Source organism: Pezoporus wallicus, unplaced genomic scaffold (assembly GCF_028554395.1).
Source record: "Pezoporus wallicus isolate ANWC-B61680 ecotype Strahan unplaced genomic scaffold, APGP_CSIRO_Pwel_v1 contig_8013, whole genome shotgun sequence".
NCBI classification, from domain to species: domain Eukaryota; kingdom Metazoa; phylum Chordata; class Aves; order Psittaciformes; family Psittacidae; genus Pezoporus; species Pezoporus wallicus.
Window position 1 is genome coordinate 932,402 of NW_026636761.1, and position 19,587 is coordinate 951,988.

At 59.8% G+C, this 19,587-nt stretch overlaps 1 protein-coding gene across 2 annotated transcripts; it reads left to right on the plus strand.

The window, feature by feature from the left end:
* Window positions 1-291: 291 nt before the first annotated feature.
* On the plus strand, window positions 292-17,876 carry LAMC3 (laminin subunit gamma 3). Of its 2 annotated transcripts, none has more exons than XM_057401551.1 (28): window positions 292-741; window positions 4,077-4,381; window positions 4,540-4,670; window positions 5,614-5,780; window positions 6,312-6,500; window positions 6,653-6,770; window positions 6,851-6,949; window positions 7,260-7,396; window positions 8,761-8,877; window positions 9,142-9,334; window positions 9,543-9,655; window positions 9,878-10,096; window positions 11,845-12,033; window positions 12,117-12,362; window positions 12,691-12,844; window positions 12,935-13,077; window positions 13,159-13,337; window positions 13,429-13,567; window positions 13,978-14,183; window positions 14,447-14,523; window positions 14,616-14,750; window positions 15,049-15,193; window positions 15,306-15,467; window positions 15,750-15,852; window positions 15,965-16,164; window positions 16,420-16,566; window positions 16,772-16,871; window positions 17,488-17,876. In XM_057401551.1, the coding sequence occupies exons 1-28, from the start codon at window positions 324-326 to the stop codon at window positions 17,736-17,738; spliced, it is 4,782 nt and encodes a 1,593-aa protein (XP_057257534.1). In that variant the 5' UTR covers window positions 292-323; the 3' UTR covers window positions 17,739-17,876. The 2 variants fall into 2 exon arrangements, with proteins under 2 accessions (XP_057257534.1, XP_057257535.1); XM_057401552.1 differs by having other exon boundaries at window positions 296-741; window positions 15,309-15,467.
* The last annotated feature ends 1,711 nt before the right edge of the window (window positions 17,877-19,587 follow it).

Below are 19,587 nucleotides of genomic sequence, written 5' to 3' on the forward strand. Positions count from 1 at the left end.
AATCTAAGGAAAAACCCATGGTGTGGGGCATGTATCGCCGCCAGCTCATCCCCGGGGCTGAGAAATGGAAAAGCTCAGCTCCATCTGTGCAGCTCAAGGGGCAAACACCCCATCCCCAAAGCAAATCTCCTCTGGAGGGATCCCATCCTGCCCAGCCCCGCAGCGTGTGGGACCAGGGGAAGCCCAAACCTCGCAGCCTGGATTCAGACATGGAACTTTCGACATTCCCAGCAGCTTCCACAAGGTGGACCTCGGAGCGAGAGGAGGTGCAGGGGAGGGGGACTTGTCCCATCCCATCCCATCCTGTCCCGCCTGCTCTCGCTATGCCATCCGGAGGAGGCTCAGAGTCCGGGCAGGCGAGCCCCAGCATGGCACAGCATCCCGTGCTCTGGCTGCTGGCCCTGCTGTGGCTGGTGCTTAGGGCAGGGGGCTCATCCTCCTGCTGGGACCCCCGGGGCCAGCCCCGCCGCTGCATGCCTGTCTTTGAGAACGCTGCCTTCGGCCGGGCTGCTCAGGCCACCAACACGTGTGGTTCACCCCCGGAGGAATACTGCCTGCAGATGGGCGCCCGCCACGCCAGCGCCCTGTGCCACCGCTGCGATGCCAGCGACCCCCGGCACCACCACAACGCCTCCTTCCTCACCGACTTCCATAGCCAGGAGGAGAGCACCTGGTGGCAAAGCCAGTCCATGGCCTTCGGCATCCAGCACCCCAACTCCGTCAACATCACCCTCCATCTGGGTAAGTGCCGGTGGGAGCCCCTGCGGTGCTCCATGGGCAGTGGGTGCAGCGATATCTGGGTGTGGATGCTCCTGCATCCCATAGCAATTGCTGCTGGTTCGGGGTTAAAGGCAGGATGTTCCCTGGGGCTTTTAGGGGGTGTTAGAAGGGAGATGCCCTCTATGGGGAGATCACCGAAGGGACTCGGGGAGGGTCTGCCCCATCCATCAGCAGTGCTCTGGTCCTTTGTGGGGTGAGGATGCCAGCACTGTGCCAGCCTGTGCTGTTTCCCAGCCACCTCTGCCTGGGGTATCTGCTCTCACAAGGCTGCTTTTTACCTATTATGCAAGTTTACATAGCGGGGGACAGGCAGGTCCCTATCCCTGGCCCCCCACAGAGAGCCTTGCCCGCTGTGGGTGAGCATCGTGGGGCCAAGCCTGTGCTGTTCACCCCCGGTGCACTGCTGAGGATGCCCAGTATGTCTCATGGACCCAGGGCTCTGCACACACAATCCCAGTTTTCCCAGCTGGGATCTGACCCTCTACATTTCAAATACTGTTCAAGCCGCTCCCTCGGAGGGAACTTAAACCCATGGGGCATGCCTGGCATTTTAAAAAGGTTTTTTTAACATTTGCCTGCCATCTAAACTACCCTGACTATTGGCCAGCGCTGTAAAATCTTCATTCTCTGCAGTCTCCTGCCATCTGCATGCCGAAGGGGGGTAGTGGAGGGGCTGTGATTGGAGCCGGTAAGGGGACAGCGAGTGCTGGTGGGACCCAATGGCCGGGGTTGGGGTGATGGTGGAGGGTCTGTGCCTGCCCAGCAGTGTCATAGGAGCTGCTTGGCTGGGTGAAGGTCACTGCTTTCTCAGCCCCCTGTGAGCAGATGGACATCTGGCCCTTGTCCCCAGGGTTGGGCTCCCCGCTGGGCATGAGAAGTGATGCAGGAGGAGCCTGCTCCTGCCAGCCCCATGGCAGGATATCTGCCGGCCACTCACCCATCTAACACAGGCTGTCATTGCCCCAGATTCACTCGTGTTTGACCCGGGGCACAGACAATCTGAATGCAATTTGAGAGGCCAAGCAAGCCATCGCTGCCGGGAGAGTTTGTGGCCACCAGTCCCAGCTCAGCACATGGATCTGTGCAGGCTCCAGCACACCAATGTGTGCAGCAGCCCCTTGCCCACCCTGAGCTGCCCAAGCCTCGGGGTTTGCTTCCCAGTCTTTGTTCTGGTTCTCCCCCACCTGCAGCCCTGTTGGACCCCACACTTGGGTTTCCAATGGAGTCTTGTCCAGCCCCTGTGACCTCCCTGCTGTGTGTGTCTCCCATTAACACATCCAAGGCCATAACGTTGCACTGAGCTCATCTGCAGTCCTAGTCCCTGTGTCCCTTCCTGAGCCAGAGCACTCAGAGTACTGATACCAGAGCATCCCCCTGCAAATGCACCCCTCCTCCTGCATGGCTCAGATACTTTGTTGTGTTGAAAAGTGCCATTTTGGTGCCCGGTGCATTGCTGTGACCTTTCCCACAGCTGCTGGGCCCTGTTCTTGTCCCAGCTGCAGACTCTTATTGCTACCTTAATGCTTTCACTTGGTTTATGGAGGAAAAACCCAAGTGGCCCCTGCAGCTCCCACATGTGGCCCAGGACGAGTCCTCGCTCGTCAGCTCCACTGAGTAATCAGGTTTTTAACCCATGGAGCATGTCCCTGCCATGCTGCTCATCTTGCTCATTCCCGAGGCAGATGTCTTGTAGGCTCTGCAGCGTGGTTACCTGGGGAGCTTATTAACTAACATATCAAATGAGGTGCACAAGACCTGTGTTTACCTGTGTGCCCTTGGTTGGCGTTAATTACATTATCCTCCTTTAAATCTCTCTTCTCCGAGAGGTTTCAGCCACGCTGTTACAGTGCATCCCACTCGGAGCAGACCACTAATCCCAAGCGCCCGTGGCCATTGCATTTACCCTTCAGACATCAGGCAGGACCCCAAAATACCCGAGGGCAGCCCATCAAAGACAGCAATCAGGGCTCCTGCTGCTGTCACCCTTCGCTGCCTGTGCACCCTCCCAGCATCCCTGTCCTGCTGCCCACTCAGCTTTGGGATGTGTCACACCTTCCCGAGCAGCAAAGGGTAGGCAAGCAGCCTGGGTTATTGTCTGGAATTCTTTTCTCTCGGCAGAATGAGGCTGATTTAAACGCCTGTCTGGGAAAAGCACGCGCTCCCTCGGGATGCTTCCCAGGGCAGCCAGTCTCCTCCACCCTGGCTGGAGGCACCGAGCTTGGGCTCCCCCAGCCCAGCGGTGCCTCCCCTTGTGCAGGGCTACTTGAGGCAGGAGCTGTTTGTTGACACAGCGCCGAGCTCCCTTCCTCTCCCAGAGGAAAATGCTCCAGGAGGTGATGGCCCTGACCTCGCTGCTTTGGTTGACATCCCCACAGGGACCATGATGCCTGGGAACCAGCACTTGCTGGGCATCCTCCCCTGTGCGGGGTGCAGGCAGGGGCACCCCCGCTGTTGAAGTCCCAGAGCATGGTGGTGATGGGACGATCCAGTTGTGGCCCCTTCCTGGTCCTCATCACCTCTGGGTGGGCTGTGAATGGGTCTGTGTGTCCCCCACCGGGTGCTCCCCGTGTCCCTGATGGGAGGCAGCTGCTTTTCCCAGCTCTGGTAGCTGGGCTGCCTCGGCTCCCCCGCAGCAAAGTTGCAGCACATATGCGACAGTATTCATATGGGCCCAATTAAAGGCTTGTTTTCCTAGTCCCGGAATAACCCCTCTAACATTCCCAACTCATTATCTTTTCAAATAAAGCCAAAACCTTGCAGCTAATTGTTTTGCGCTGTCAGAAGCGGTGCTGTTATGGAGCAATCCAGTCTTTGAGCTGGTCCTTCATCTCTGGCAATTAAGCGGTTCTGATGTTCACTTTGGTGTTTTCTTTTTCCCCTTTTTTGTTAATTCTTTCAAGCGCTTTCAGAGCTGCCCTGGGGATTGGTGCTTCTCTTTGTTTTCATCCCAGCAAAGACAGCGGCAATGCTGGGTCCCAGCATGCAGGTCCCTGGGAAGGGACTGGCCTTGACCTTTCCCACTTTCCTATCCCTGTGGCACTGCTGTCCTGGGGATGCTCCTCAGTGCCCTGGGCCTGACTCTTCCCCTCCGGCAGCTGGTTAAAGCCTGGTTTTGCAGTGGCTCTTTGATCCTGCAACCCGTCCGGTTGGATGGATCCGGATGGGGTTTGGGCTGCAGCGATGAGTAGCAAGGTGCTGTTTTAGCTGTGGTAGATGGGGTCAGTGCAGGAGGGTGCTGCTGGCAGCTGTGCGGGATGGAGTGCTGGGGTGCTGATGCGTTGCGGGCCTGTCCCTAGGAAAAGCCTATGAGATCACCTACGTGAGGCTGAAGTTTCACACCAGCCGCCCCGAGAGCTTTGCCATCTACAAGCGCAGCCGCGCCGAGGGGCCCTGGGTGCCCTTCCAGTACTACAGTGCGTCCTGCGAGAAGACCTATGGGAAGCAGAAGCGGCTCTTCCTGCGCCCGGGGGAGGACGAGCAGGTCGCCTTCTGCACCGATGAGTTCAGCGACATCTCCCCACTGAGCGGGGGCAACGTGGCCTTCTCCACCCTCGAGGGACGGCCCAGCGCCTACAACTTCGATGGAAGCCCCGCGCTGCAGGTGCTGCTGGGGTGGGAGGGGAGATGGCGCCTGGTGCCCTGGGATCGAGTGCGCTAATGCCTGTGGTGCCCTGCATCCTTGTAAGAAGAGCTGCAGGATGCATCCCGGTTGGGGAGCTGGTGGTCCAGACCAAAGCATCTTCCCCGTGTCTCCTGTAGGAGTGGGTGACCGTCACTGACCTGCTTATCTCCTTGAACCGGCTCAACACGTTTGGGGATGACATCTTCAAGGACCCCAAGGTGCTGCAGTCGTACTACTATGCCATCTCTGACTTCTCTGTTGGCGGCAGGTGAGAGCAGGAGTGGTGGGACCTTCCTGGTCTTGTTTGAATTATGGTTTTGGGGCAAACTGCCCAGATGTGGCTTCCTCCATGTATGAGCCAGATCTGGCAGTGCAGAGATGAGTGATGAAACCTTGAGCCCTTTCAGCTGTGGGCTTTTTCCCCTCAAGCTCTCTCCATTTGCCACCAGCTGTATTTGCATTTGCTTTGCCCCCTCCCAGCTTTTAATGGCTCCTATGGGTTTTAATGGTGCTGGGGCTTGTGTTACTACTCCTGTGGCCCTGCTTGGTCCCTAGGAGCAGTAAGAGGGGGTCCTGTGGTGCTAGCAGAGAGATACCTGGAGGCTGGTGGAGGAGCTTGGAGCATGGCCATGGCCTGAGGAGCTGCTGGTGGGATGGGGGAGCAGATGTGGGACAAAGAAGCTGGTGGCATCCACTTGGTGCTGCCCCTGGGCTGTGCTCCAGCTGGGAGGAGTGAGAAATCTCTCTATTGTGTGTAAGAGCTGCCTGCCCCAGGCAGGGCCATGGCTGCTCCCCACTGGCCAGCAGTCCCCATCACTGTCAGCTCACCCCTCCCAGGCTCCAGCAGTTGGAGCTGGTCAGCATCTCCCACAGGCCACCCTCAGTGTGCAACCTAAGGGCTGGTGGGGCTGGGAGCACCTCAGGGACACAATGGGAGCTTCAGTGCCAGCACAACCTGAGCTGCTTCCTTTGAAGCTTTCTGCTTCTCAAGGCCAGGCTGGATGTGGTTCTGGGCAACCTGGTCTAATTGAAGGTGTCCCTGCTCGCTGCAGTGGGTTGCAGTAGATGACCTCTGAAGGTCCCTTCCAACCCAAACCATTCTATGGTTCTGAGCAACCTGCCTCGCTGTGCAGCCCGGGCATGGCCCCAGTGCAGGCTGCTGTCCGTACAGTGTCAGAGCATCTCACTCCTGTGCTGGGGCCTTGCTGCAGGTGCAAATGCAATGGCCACGCCAGTGAGTGTGCACCGGATGAGGCCGGGCAGCTGGTGTGTGTGTGCCAGCACAACACAGCCGGCACCGACTGTGAGCGCTGCCAGCCCTTCCACCAGGACCGGCCCTGGGCCCGCGGCACCGCCGACGCTGCCAATGAGTGTCTGCGTGAGTATGTCCTGGCTGGCTCCGTGGTCATGGTGTGCGGTTGGTCCCAATGGGGTTTGCTGGTGCTGCTGCATCAGCACATCTGGCAGCTCCTGCCCTTGCTGCATGGGTTGGAAACGCCTGCTCTATCCCGTAAGGCTGCTCTGGGCAGGGAGGGAGGAATGATCCATCCCTGGCAGTGTTCAAGGCCAGGTTGGATGGGGCTTGGAGCAAGCTGCACTAGTGGAAGGTGGCCCTGTCCATGGCAGGGGATTGGAACTGGATGAGCTTTAAGGTCCCTTCCAACCCAAACCGTTCTGTGATTTGCCCCCTTCACAGCATCCTCCTGGGATTCCCCAAGATTTCTTTATGCCATGAACGCAGCCATCTGCTCCGTGCATGATACTGCACCAACAGCAGAGCCACTGCCAAAAGCTCCCACCGCTGAGCCAAAGCAGCCCCTCCGGCTCATTCAACCCCGTAGAACGTTGCTTTAACCCCTCTGCCCCCCAAGTGCCAGCCGCCATCTGCCTCCCCCCCTCCTTCCCGCAGCTTGCAACTGCAGCGGCCGCTCGGACGAGTGCTTCTATGACCGGGAGCTGTTCCGGCGGAGCGGGCACGGGGGGCACTGCCGCAACTGCCGCGACAACACTGCCGGGCCGCACTGCGAGCGCTGCCGGCCCAACCACTACCGCTGGGAGCCGCAGGCAGCCTGCCAGCCCTGCCACTGCCACCCCGCGGGTGAGAGCGCCCGCACCCAGCCGGGCTCCGGCCCCAAACCCCTGCCCCAGCCCGGGCTCGGCGATGGGGATGGTTGGGGTGCGTTGTCCTTTGCCCCGGGGGCTCCCCATCGCCCTGGGGTTGAGCCTCAGGGCTGGCCGGGGTCCCCGCAGGCTCCCTGCAGCCGCAGTGCGATAGCTCGGGGACCTGCCTCTGCAAAGCCAACGTGACGGGGTGGAAGTGTGAGCGCTGCAAGGACGGGTACCACAGCCTCAGCGAAGGCGGCTGCAGGTGAGGAGGAGCCCGGCCCCGGGCGGGAGCAGGGAGACAGGGCTGGGGTTCACATCATGCCTTTATCTTGCCCTATCTAGACCTTGTGCTTGTGACCCAGCGGGAAGCGTGGGCTCCTGCGACCCCAACACGGGGCATTGCACCTGCAAGGAGAGGGTGGAGGGGCACTTGTGCAACAGGTAAGCACTGTGACCCCCGGGTGGGGATGGGACCACTGCCCCTCTCCAGGTCTGGATCAATGGTGGGGCCCAGTGGTCAGTGCAGAGCAGGCGTCTTTCCTCCCGTGGGACATTGCTGCTTCCGACCCCCTACACAACCCCTTTGAAAGGCTTTGGGGTGGGAATCCTACAGGGTCACTCCCTGCAGAGGCCCTGCCAAGGTCCTCTGGATCACTGGGATCGGGCTCACTCGGAGCTGTCTCCAGTCCCCCCTATGGGATGCTGCTGTGGTCCCCTGTGCCACAGCCTCCTGCTTCCTCCCCGTGCACAGGTGCCAGCCGGGCTGGTTTAACCTGCAACCCCACAACGCCGCTGGCTGCACCAGCTGCTTCTGCTATGGCCACTCCACTGCCTGCACAGCAGCAGATGGCTACGAGGTGGCTCAAGTCCGCTCTGACTTCAGCCAAGGTACCAGCCCCAGCCCTGGGTGAAATGGAGGGCCAGCTCCAGCCTCAAAGCTCTGGCAGTTTGGGAAGGCTGGGGCTGAGCATCCCCCTTTGGGGATAACTGGTGGTGATGGTTGGAGGGAGGGGTCTCTGGCATGCCTCTATTTTGTTGTAAAACCTCAGCTTTTGCCTCCAGCTCTACGGGGATGGGCTATTCCCATGGCATCCCTACAAGCTGATGTGCTCCCAGGGCTCTGCAAGGCTCAGGGCACGCTGTAGAACCAGGCACAGCCATCCCACCACACCAGGGACTGCTGGAGCACTGAAAACTAGCTCAGAAAGATAAAAACTGAAAGGATAGAGCCTGGTGGAAATTTCCCCCTTATTCCCTCCTCTCCCCACCCTTGCCTAGGATAGGGCAGGGATGATGGGAGTCAGGGGAGCAGGATGGGATGCTCTCGCCCTGCTGCATCCAGGGCTATGCATGGCAAGGCTGGAAGCGTTCAGGATGCTCAGGGAAACCCTGCCATCTGCTGTGTGCAGCACTGGCTGCAGGCATCATGGTCCCCTTGCAGGGACCCCTGGGCACCCTTCCTTGCCTGCATCCCGACGGGATGTGCGCGCCAGCAAGCAGATGGATGTGAACACGCCAGGCGCTGGTTTATCCTGATTGCCTTTAAACCACTCTGCCAATTGCTGTAATGTCTTCCACGGCCTTGAAACAGAGCCAGGCTCTAAACTGAGTCTTTTTTCCACCCTTCATGCAGCCAGTTTGGGGCTGCTCTTTTAGGGACAGGTTTGGCAGAGCCCTGGGGCCGGGATGCAAAAGCCTCAGCACGGCCACTCCCCGAAGCATTCCGCATCCCGCAGCTGAGCTGGATCAGATGCAGGTTTCCTGTCCTGGGTGAAAGGGTCCATATTCGGGGTGATTTGATAACAGAGCACAGCCTGGGAGGGATTTCCAAGTGTTCAGCCTGGGGCTGGAAGAAATAACTGACCCTGGGGAGCAGGGGGGGCTTAACTGGTTTCTGAAGGAAACCAACTTAATGCAATTACACCCCGTCTCTCCTGGGCTTCCTGCCCTCTCCAGCCCACAGTAATGCTGGAGCCGCAGCACAGACAGGGGGGCAAAAGTTTAAAGGTAGTAATTTCCTCCAAACCTAAGAAAATAAACAGATGGGGGATGGATAGGGCTGCTCTCCAGCGTGTGGGAGCATGGAGCCCAAACAGAGCAGGGTGTTACAAAGTGCTGTCCCCTTCCAAAACCCTTTAGAGGCTTGGGAGGAAGGACAGAGCCCCCCAGAGCAGCATCCCCCTCCCGGTGCTGGGCTGGTGGGGACTCACTGCTCCCTTTTTGCCTGTGCAATGCTGTGTGCTGTCACACAGGGCCGGAGGGCTGGACTGCTGCAGCTCCGGGTACCACAGACCTGCCACTGCACTGGGCTGATGGGGAGATCATCACTGAGTGGCATGGAGAGGAGCCCGTGGATTTCCTTGCACCAGGTATTGTGTGCGATGGGTCCCTGGGGTCCTGCTCTGCCGTGGGGATTGCTACACTGATGTGTGAGGTGCTGGGCTCCATCCCAGAGCTCAGCCTGTCCCAGTAACACAAGGCCAGTGGGGAGGGATTGCAGTAGTGGATGAAGACCCTGGGAGAGCAGATCTGGGCTGGCCCTGCACCCTCAGGGTGACCATTGCTCTTGGCAATGCCCCATCAGAGCCGGTCCCTCCATGTCCTACAGCCTTTGCTCCTCTCTTCCCTTGCAGAGAAGTTTCTGCAGAACCAGCGCCTCAGTTACGGGCAGCTCCTGTCCCTGCTGCTGGGAGTGGAGGGGACGGTGGTAGAGACTGGGGTGCCCCTGCTCCAGGTCCAGCTGGTGCTGGAGGGTGAGGGCCTGGAGATCACCATGCCCAGCAGCGAGAGTCATCCCCAGCGTGGAAAGCAGGCTGTCACCTTCAGGTACCCACAGGGTGCTTTGGGGAACCTCGGCTGGGTTTGGAACACAGCGTGTCTGACCTTGCCTGGGCTGCCCTGTGCTCCCTGCATCCCTCAGGGATTTAACTGTGCCCCCTTGCTGTGCCTGCGTCCCAGTGGGGAGCCGAGCTGTCCTGCAGCACATGGTTGTCAGCCTCACCCTGTCCTTCCTCCCTTGTTCCTTCTCCAACAGGCTGCAGGAGGCAGAGGAGGGTGTGGAGCCTTTGCTGTCAGCCTTCAGCTTCCAGCGCCTGCTCTCCAACCTGACCGCCCTCCGCCTTCGTGTGAGCCACGGCCCTGGCCGAGGTGAGTGCCTCCGTGACTCATTCCCTTTGGGATCAAGCTGGGAAAGGGCTGGGGACATCCCAGCAGCATCAGGCTCTCTGGGATGAGCGGGTATAAATACCAATACCAGTACCAAGGGGTATCTTGGGGTCTCCTGTGTGTGTGTGGAGCGTTTTCAGGCAGGATGGAGAGAGCAGAGCCAAGGGCTGTGCCACCCCATCATGCTGCTCTCTGCTCTCGCAGGCAGGCTGTCCCTGAGCGAGGTCCAGCTCACATCTGCCCACCCCGGGCCGGGAGCAGGGGCAGGCTGGGTGGAGGAGTGCTCGTGTCCCGTGGGATACACCGGGCAGTTCTGCCAGTCCTGCGCACCCGGCTTCAAGCGCGAGATCCCCTTCGGTGGCCCCTTCGTCAGCTGCGTGCCCTGCGCCTGCAACCAGCACGGGGATTGTCACCCCCTCTCAGGTGTGCACCCCCGGGCTCCCCGTTCACCCCGTGCTACGTGCATGGGTGACAGAACCTGTCTTTGCTTGTTTCTGAGGGATGCTGGAAACCATCCGGGAGGTTGCGGTACCCAAAACCTGTAAGTTGAACTGGTTGTAAGGACTGGATTTGTAACTGCAAAGAGAGATAATTAATGAAGAGCAGTAACAGTGGGAGTTTATAAAGGGGTATCTTTCAGGGTACTTTATGAACTTCAAGGATGAGGAAGGAGAGGTGCTGCTCCTCAGAGGAGTAAGCAGGCAGGGGTCAGGGCAGGAGGGATGGAGGATGGGTCTCATAGGCAGCATTGCTGCCCGATGAGCAGAACAGGACTTGGCACAGCCCTTACACCCACAAAACGGACAGAAACCTGAGCAGAGGAATAAGGAAAAGAGCAGGAAAACAGAGCAGTGCCAGGCTTGCTGGAAGTTACCAGAGCATCCAGCTCTCATGCTGCCTGCCCAAGCCCTGTTCTGCTTCCAGATCCAGCTCAGAGGTGCGTGACTGCAGCAGGGACTGTGGCTTGAAGGGAGGAAAAAGCAGTCTTCAGGGCAGCGTGACTGTGTCTGAGGTGGTTTGTGGGGTGTTGGCTCTCCCCTTCCTCCCAGCAAAGTGTCTGGATGGCTTTGGTTGGGGAAAGGGGGCAGGACTGCAAACTGCTGCCTTGGAGATGAGCTGGCTGCATGAACCCAGCACCAGCCTCAGGGCTGTCAGCCCCAACAGATCAGAGCCATGAGGGGTTCACGAGATGCTGCCATCCACCCCTGCAGAAAGCAGCAGCTCTGATCAGCGCTGGGAATAAGATGATGCATTTGGTACCCAGACGGAGCCCCTGGGGCTCCTCGCTGGCTGCCTCCTCTGGGCGAGGAACTACAATAGTGTATGGCTGCGATGGGAAGGGCTGGCAGTGACTTTGTGCTCAGTCAGTGCCCCTGCCCTTGTGAGCAGCAGCTCTACAAACTCACCCCTTCTCCTGCAGAGCTGGGGCTGGTGCCACCGACTGCACAATCCCAAGGGATAGGGCCAGGTTTTTGATGTCCTGGCCCGGGCGCTGCCAGCCCGCCTGCTTCCTTTGGGTTTATTTTTCCTGCCACCCACTTTTCCTTTCCTTTCTATCGTCCTGCTCTGCCTGGATATGGGGAAAACGGAAACACACCCAATTCCCTCCTGCGCAACCCATCTGGTATGACCTGACCCCACAGATCGGGGGGGGGGAACCTCCCCCTGGCTCCTTAATCCAGTCAAGCAGAGCATCTGCCTGGAGGTGGGGGCATCCTTCCTCCTCCTCCTCCCCCCAGCTGATTTTGGAAGGCCATGACGCACCGGCTGGCTCCCAGTGGGTGCTGGCTGGCTGCTCCCGTGTTCCATGACAGGCTGGAGATCACACGCCTCGCTGCTGCTGGGAAATGTGTTGTGGATTATCGCAGGCGCCGACAGACTCCTGGCACGTTGACGGTGCTGCCAGCGCCGCCTCGTCCCAGCACTGCAGGGGAGGGCAGGACTGGCAATGTGGCTCTGGTGTCCTCTCCAAAACCTTGTTCCTTGAGCAAGGACAGGGAGGGAAAACACTCCAAGTTGTGGCTGGGGATGTGCAGGCCATGTGGGATGCCATGGCTGGAGCTGTGCATCCCTCTCTGGCCCTCAGCACTTGGCTCTCCATCCCTCCCGTGGTCCCTGTTGTTACTCAAGGCTGTTTCTGCAGACCCTCAGCCCCATGTTCCTCCTCGCAGGGCACTGTCAGTGCTTACACAACACAGAAGGTCCCTCCTGCGAGCGCTGCAGCCCCGGGTTTTATGGCAACCCCTTCACAGGGCATTTTGATGACTGCAAACCATGCCCCTGCCCCGGCAGCTCCCCCTGCACCGAGGTGCCCAGCACCGGGGAGGTTGTCTGCACCCATTGCCCACCAGGGCAGAGAGGTGAGGCTGGGGACGGGTGGGCAAGGGGGGCACTGGGCAGCGCTGGCATGGCTGGATCCTTCCCACCTTTTCGCCTTCCCCAGGGAAACGCTGTGAGCTCTGTGATGATGGGTTTTTCGGGGACCCTCTGGGGCAGAGGGGCCCTGCGCATCCCTGTGTCCCCTGCCAGTGTCATGGGAATGTGGATCCTAACGCAGTGGGCAACTGCGACCCTGTGTCCGGTCGGTGCCTGCGCTGCCTGTACAACACAACGGGCGAGCACTGCGAGAGGTGTCGGACGGGCTTCTACGGGGATGCGCTGGCTGCGAATCCTGCTGGGAAGTGCGCACGTACGTATGGTCCTGAGGGCTGGTCCTGCTCCCATCGGTCCCACTGCAGCCAGAATCCCCCAGCAGCGGAGGCAGAGGGTAAAAAGGGGATGCCCAACAGGTTTAGGGGCTGAGGGATGGTTAGGGTTGGTCCCAGACGCCTAGAAATGGTCTTTGCCCCCTTCCTCCACTGCCATCCTTCCTTGGAGATACTCCATCCACTCAAAGCCCTGTTTGATGGGGGGGATGTGGCCCTCCATGTTTATGGGGCTCAGCCCTGGTGCCCTATTCCCACTGTCCCATCTGTCAGCCCCATGGCATGATATAAGCAACGTTTTGTCTCCCATAGCTTGTGGTTGCAACCCTGATGGCTCAGCCCCGGGGCTGGAGGGCTGCGATCCCAGCTCGGGCCAGTGCCACTGCCTCCCACATGTGACAGGCAGAACCTGCGGGCTCTGCCAGCCTGGCTACTATGACCTGCAGCCCACCATGGGGTGCAAGAGGTAATGTGGGGCTGTGAGGTGTCAGCAGTGGCTATGGATCCCCATCTCTGGTCTCTACTCTTTGCATCCATCACTCATTCATCCCCCCAGCTGCCAATGCCACCCGACGGGGTCACAGGACAGCGAGTGCCATGCAGTGACGGGGCAGTGCTCCTGCCAGCCTGGTGTCACAGGGAAGCAGTGTGACCGGTGCCACCACGGCTTCTTCGGCTTCTCTGCCAGGGGCTGCCGAGGTAACGGGGATGGGGATTGCACCACAGTCCCTGAACCAGGGCCGGCAAGCATGGTGTGATGCCTTTCTGCCACCGCTGCAGCCTGCAACTGCTCGCCGCTGGGCTCCGTCACGCCGCAGTGCCATGAGAACAGCACATGTCTGTGCCACCCCGGCTTCGTGGGCTACAAGTGCGACCGGTGCCAGGCCAACTTCTTCCCCGACCCACCCAGCTCCCGCTGCCAGCAGTGTCCTGCCTGCTATGGGCTGGTGAAGGACGAGGTACCGCTTGTGTCCTGCCATTGCGGGTGCACCACCCCGGCCCCAGCGCTGCATCACTCTTCTGCTGTGTCCCCTCGTGTCTTTGCTGCAGGCTGACCAGCTGAAGGCCAGGCTGCAGGAGATGGAGGAATGGCTGCAACAAACAGGCTGTGATGCCCGCCCGGGCCAGTCCCTCATGATGAGAGATGCAGCTCGAGGAGATGGGCTGCCCAGTGCTCACCTCCTGCAAGGTATGGGGACACCCGTTCGCTCCCCACATCACCCTTTGGGGACCCTCTGCTCCCATAGAGTGGGAGTGACATGGTGGGTGGGTGCAAGGAGGTCCCAGGTCAGTGCTGGGATCAGCATGGGTGATGGGGTGACTGAGAGGGAGGCCATGCCTTGTTGTGTAGGACAGAGCACTGCAGGGATGCTTGCATCAGTGGTTTTGAACAGCCATTGATGGGCATTACTGGGGGCTGAGCTTTGGCCCATGGGGCATCCTTTGCGTGCTGCATCCCATGGTCCCTCCTGAGCATCTGGCAGCAAGTTGCCTTCCTCTTTCATCAGCAAGCAGTGGGAAGGGTCTTGGGCTTGGGGCAGCGTCAGGGAGCCCTGAACACGTCCATGGGCATCAAGCAGCTGCCTGTGCTGCCTGCAGGTGCCCGGGCCATCCTCTTGGCACAGGTAGGGCGGCTGGCAGGGGCGCTGGACACCGCGCAGGGCCGTCTCAGCAATGCCAGCCAAGCCAGTGGCTGCTCCAGCCACGGACACCCCAAGACCTGCACCCTGCTGTCAGAGGTCGGAGCTGCGCTGCAGTCGGCACAGCGGGAGATCCTGCATGCTGCAGACACCCTGGCTACCACGGTGCGGGTCCGGGGGGGGCTGGTGTCCATCCTGGGGGGCAGTGGGATGCGCAGGACTGGCGGGTGGGATGTGACCAGCACTGCAGCGGGAAGCCTGGGGTCCATGTGGGTACAGCCCTCCTCACAGCTGGGTCAGGAGGAGCTTTCTCCCTTGCTTGCCAACCTCCTCCAGCCCTTTGGGAGGTTCGCATTGGTGCTGGGCCGGTGGCATCCGGGGGTCCCTGCTCCTCGATGGGGTCTCACTGCTGCTGTTTGGGTTTCAAGGAGATTCCCCAGGAAATCCCTCAGCAGCCCACAGACTGGAGCCGCCGGGCGCTGGAGGCACAGGCACTGGCCTTAAGGTACATCAGCACACCCAGGAAGGGGAGGCTGCCTGCCTGGCTTGGGGTGCAGGATCTGAACATCACCCCTCCGTGTTTCCCTGCCCTTGCAGCCACGAGGACGCCTTGGTGCAGGTGGAGGCAGTGGTGGGGAGAGCGCTGCGTGCCTCCAACGCCAGCTCCGAGCTCCTGCAGAGCTTGCTGGAGGGGAATGCGACGGAGGATGTGCAGCGTGAGCTGGAGGCCGGGTGAGGAACTGGCAGCAAAGGAGCCCAGAGGGCACCACAGTGCCTTGCCCCTGGCCAGGTCCCTGTTATAAGACTGGATAACAGTGATTTAGCATCTGCCCGACAGGGATGCGCTGAGTCCCGTCAAACCCACTGCACTGCAGCGCTGCAGAGCAGAGAGCCAGGGCGCTCCGTGCTGGGGGTACTTCAGGGAAATAAGCCCACAGCATTTCCTACTGCACCCATGACTGGAGCCAGGTCTCAACGATCATCTCCATCCTTTCCGTCCACGGGTGACAGTGGCTTCCTGTGCACGTAGGTACGAGGAAATCCAGCGGGCACGGGATGAGCTGGGCGCTAGCGTGGCCGAGGTGGCAGCGGAGGCCAGGAGAGCTTTAACAGCCGTGCAGCAGGCGAATGCAGTCATGGCCGAGCAACTTCTGCTGGTGTCTGCACTGGGGCAGGTGAACAGCGTCCACACTGAGGCTCCTGCTTGCATCCCTATCCTGTTGGGCAGCGCTGCCTCCCGGGCAGGGAGGTTGCTGTCCTGGAGCGCTGACATCCCTGACCCCACAGCAGACGCTGCTGGCACAGGCTGGAGACCTGGCACAGGACACGGCAGCGCTGGAGCAGGCAGTGGAGGCGCAGGAGCCATCAGCTCTGCAGGCCACGGAGGCATCGCGTGCTGTGGCAGCCGGACTGCAAAGGGAGCTGCAGAGGATTCGTGGCTTCAAGCAGGTGAGTGCTGCTCACCTGCATGGGGTGTCCCTGTGGAGTAAGTGATGGGGACCCACTGTTCCAGCTGGAGCAATGGGCAGGCTGAGTGCATCCCTCTCCTGGCTCCTACCCAGGGTACAGCGGGTGGTTGAGCCCCATTCCCACTGCTCCAATGACTGGGAGGGGGTCAGGGTGCATGTTTTAGGAGACATCTCCCCTTAGGATCCAGATCTCCCAAGGAACTCACCTGCTAAGCACCTCCTTGCCCCCTCCCCAGCCTCACTTCTTCTCTCCTCTCCCCAGCTGCAGGACCAGGCTGGCTCTGCCCATGGCACAGCCACATCGGCCGTCTCACATGGGAAAGCTGTGCTCTCTGATGCAGAGTCCCTCCTGGCCAGCGTGGAAGGTAAAAGACACCAGCCAGAGCATCTCTGGCCACAGCTCAGCTCTCGTCACACTGGCTCTGGGTTTCAAGGGGAGAAAGGGGCAGTTTGGTGATGGCCGGGTTGTCCCCGCAGGCATGAGGAAGGTGCTGGGGCATCGGAAGGGCCAGGCTGCCCTGCACAGGAGGATGGCGCTTGTGCAGGATAGGACAATGGTGGAGACACAGAGGAAGATTAAACAGGCAGAGAAGACACTGGGAAACTCCTTATCCATCTCCACTGCAGCCCAGAGGACAGCCAGGGAAGCTGAGCGAGTCACTGGGGAGAGCGCCAAGGTCTGAGCAGAGGGATGTGGGGTGCGGGAAGCCCACATTAGGCTGCAGGACATGGCTGGGCTGGCAGCCGCCACAGGCAGAGCCCATCCTGCTCCAGGGCTCCCAAATACAGCTCCTGCTGCCCATCCAGCACAGCCCATCCTTGTCTGCATTGCAGATCAGGGGGATGCACCCGACCAGGGCTCCAGCCTAGGAGCCAGCCGTGGTCCCCCTGCATGTCCCGATGTGACTGTCCCCATCTCCATCCCTTTGCAGAGGGCACAGGCGGTGCTGCAGGAGAGCAAGCGTGCCCGCAAGCATGCCAGCCAGCTTGCTATGCGTGCCAATGAGACCCAGCGGGAGCTCTCCCGGCAGGAGCATGTGGCTGAGAAGCTCAGGAGGGACCTGGAGGAAGCACATCAGGTGAGCTGGGCACCCTCAGGCAGGCTGTCCTCCATGGAGCCTGGAAAGGGGATTTGCCCACAGGGGAAAGCATAGGGAAGAACCTGGGAGCTCGGGCTCCACTGTATGGGGATTGTCTTGGGGATGCTCCTGGGATTCCCTCCCTGCTCCTGTCCAGCCAAGGGGCAGCAGTGTCCCTGATCTGGGTTTCTGTCTGTGTTGGAAGGTGGGGATAGAGGTGAATGACATGGCAAAAAGTCTCCAGGAAGCCCGGGGCTCGCTCACTGCGGACATCGAGACCCTGAACGACCTGCTGCAGAGCCTAGGTGAGACAGGGCCCTGCGGAAGGGACAGCCTGTTGGGGTTTGAGGGTCTCCTGATGGCTGGTGCTGTCCCTCCTGCCCTCTGGCATCCAGGCTGAGCTGGGTGCCTCTGCTCAGGGTCTTAGCAAAGCTTCTTGAGGGCTCATATCTCAAGGAAAGCCCTTGTGCGGGATGGATTGGAGCTTGCTGAATGTGTGTGCTCATGCGTGGTGTGGGGACAATCATCTCCCTTGGCATCTCCAGGAGGAGCAGGGCTTGATCAAGGGCCCGGTCCCTTTGGAGCCAAGGGATGGGTTCATTCCTTTGTTGCTGGCTGGGTTTGCTCCATCTCCTCCTGCTTTGATCATCCGGGTGTATTTCTGAGTGCTCCAGCACTTGTGCGTCTGAGCAGCTTTGTAAAGGGGTGGAAGTCATCACCCATCTGTAAGAGAGATGTGCCCCAGCCCTGCCTGCAGCCACAGCCCTCTTTGCTTATCTGCCATCCCTGGGAAGCTGCACTGCCTCCATGCCCCGCTGCACCCGCTCCCTACAGTTTGCCTGGTGCCGAGGGTCTGGAGCACATCCAGAACCTCTGTTCCCAGCTCTTTGCCTCTCATCCCTGTCCTCTCCCTTTGCCCAGGTAACCTGGAGCCGGCCGTGCCAGTGGACGCGGTGCTGAGCGCCGGGAGGCTGCGGCTGCAGCAGCTGCGGCTGCGTGTGGCTGCACCGGGCGCCCTGGCTGGGCAGCTCAGCCTGCTGCAGCAGGAGGCTGCGCGGCAGCAGGAGAAGATCCAGGCGGTGGAGAGCGAGCTGGCTGAGATCCGGGCTGACAAGCAGAACCTAGAGGACATCCTGCGGAGCCTCCCCGAGGGCTGCTCGCAGTGGCAGTGACAGATCCATGGTGGCTGCTCCACCACATCTGTGCTCCCCTGCAGAGCGAAGGACACCCTGTGCTCACCAGCATCGATCCCCCCACCGCTCTCCATGCTGCTCTACATACAGTATCACAGCCCAGGTCCTTATTTGCACAGGTTCAGGCTCAGCATCCCATGTGCTCTGTGATGGACTTTGGCCACCAGCTGTCCTCAGGGCAGGGGGCAAGCAGCTACCAGTGACCACCCATGTTCCTGTAGGATATGGAGAAACATGGTCATGGAGCATCACAGAGTTGGTCTCTCACCATGGAGTGAGCAAAGAACTGCCACCGATCTCCATGCTAGACACATCCCTCCATCTGTCCCACCAGCAGGGAGGGACTGCTTATCAAGTGTGTAACATATCAAAGCTGCGGTGCCTCCTGCCCCAGGAGATAAGAGAGAGGCTGTTGAACGCATGCTGGAAGCTGGTCTTGCTGCACAGCATCCTGCAGTGCGATGCTCATGCGCTGGGGTCACAGAGGTGCAAAGACGAATCCTGGTGAAGCCAGGCAGTCCCAGCTGTCCTGTCCCGGCTCTGCTTGGCTCAGTGGATGCCACCAGGTCTGGCTATGAAGCAGCCCAGCTGCTGGCGGGTGGCAGAGCAATGCACTGGGCAGGAGGGGGCAGAGCTGATGCTTGCAGCCCCGTATCGGCACCCGAACACCCTCCCCGCTGCAGAGGAGCCGCTGTGGCACCAGGCAGCGCAGTGGAGAGCAGCAGGACACGGCCAGCTCCTGCCAGTGTCACTCCCGCAGGATGTCAGAGGTCGGTGGCTGTGTCTCCTTTAAAGGAAAGGCATGTGTGTGTGTCCACCCTGCACTCCCATGCGGCTGGGCCCGGCCCTTGCTCAGCCCACCCTGTGCTGGCTGCATCCTGACTCCAAGTAGCAGTTGAAGTCACTCCCATCAGACCAGAAAGGAGTCCCCAGGCTGGAGCCCACTTCACTTTTTAACCTGTTTAACCTGTTTTCTTTGGCTCACAGTGCTGGAAATCAGGTTTGCTCAACTCTGTTTGTAGTGCTAGATGTGTACCTGCTGCCATAGACACTGAAACCCCCAGTGTCATCTCTGGTGGGTCCAGTGGAAGGGACACAGGATTTTCCTACCAGGAACAAACCTATCATCTCCCTCCTAATTCTGCACAACAGCTGCCCAAAGAGTGGGGTGCCAGACCTGCAGCATTGCAGGGGCTCCCCGCTTGCTGCCCAAGAACAGCTCAATCACACAGCAGCACGAGCACATTGTGGTTCAGCTGTGGTGAGAAGCAGGGAGCCACAGCCACGTACCATCTCCCTGTGTTAACGATTACACATCTCCAATCCCCATACAGATCTGCTGCTGTTACAGAGATGCCAAGGCTTTGCCTTGTGCCTGCTGCTGAAATGTGGTTCATCCTCCCTTTCTGGTCTCCTTGGGACTCTGTTTTAGCTGGTGACACCTGCCTAGAGCCGTAGCCATTAAAGTTTCTTAATACAAGACATAGCTAAGCATCTGACCAAGCAAATGGCAGCAGGAGGGGGGAGATGTGCTTGCTGCCTTCTCTAGGAGCAGAGGAAGCTGCACCAGGGGTTGAAATGCAGCTGGGTTCATGGTGATGTGGGCCAACAACCTGACAATTCCTACTAAAACCCACTTTAACATAGCTATTTCTAAGAGGAATGCCTAGCCAAGACCACAACCTCCACAACAGGCTGCTCAAGGTTATGAACGATCCATCCTTGCAGTGTTCAAGGCCAGGTTGGGCAGGGCTTGGAGCAACCTGCTCTAGTGGAAGGTGTCCCTGGTGTACCTTTCCAACCCAAACCATCCTATGGTTGCATCCTG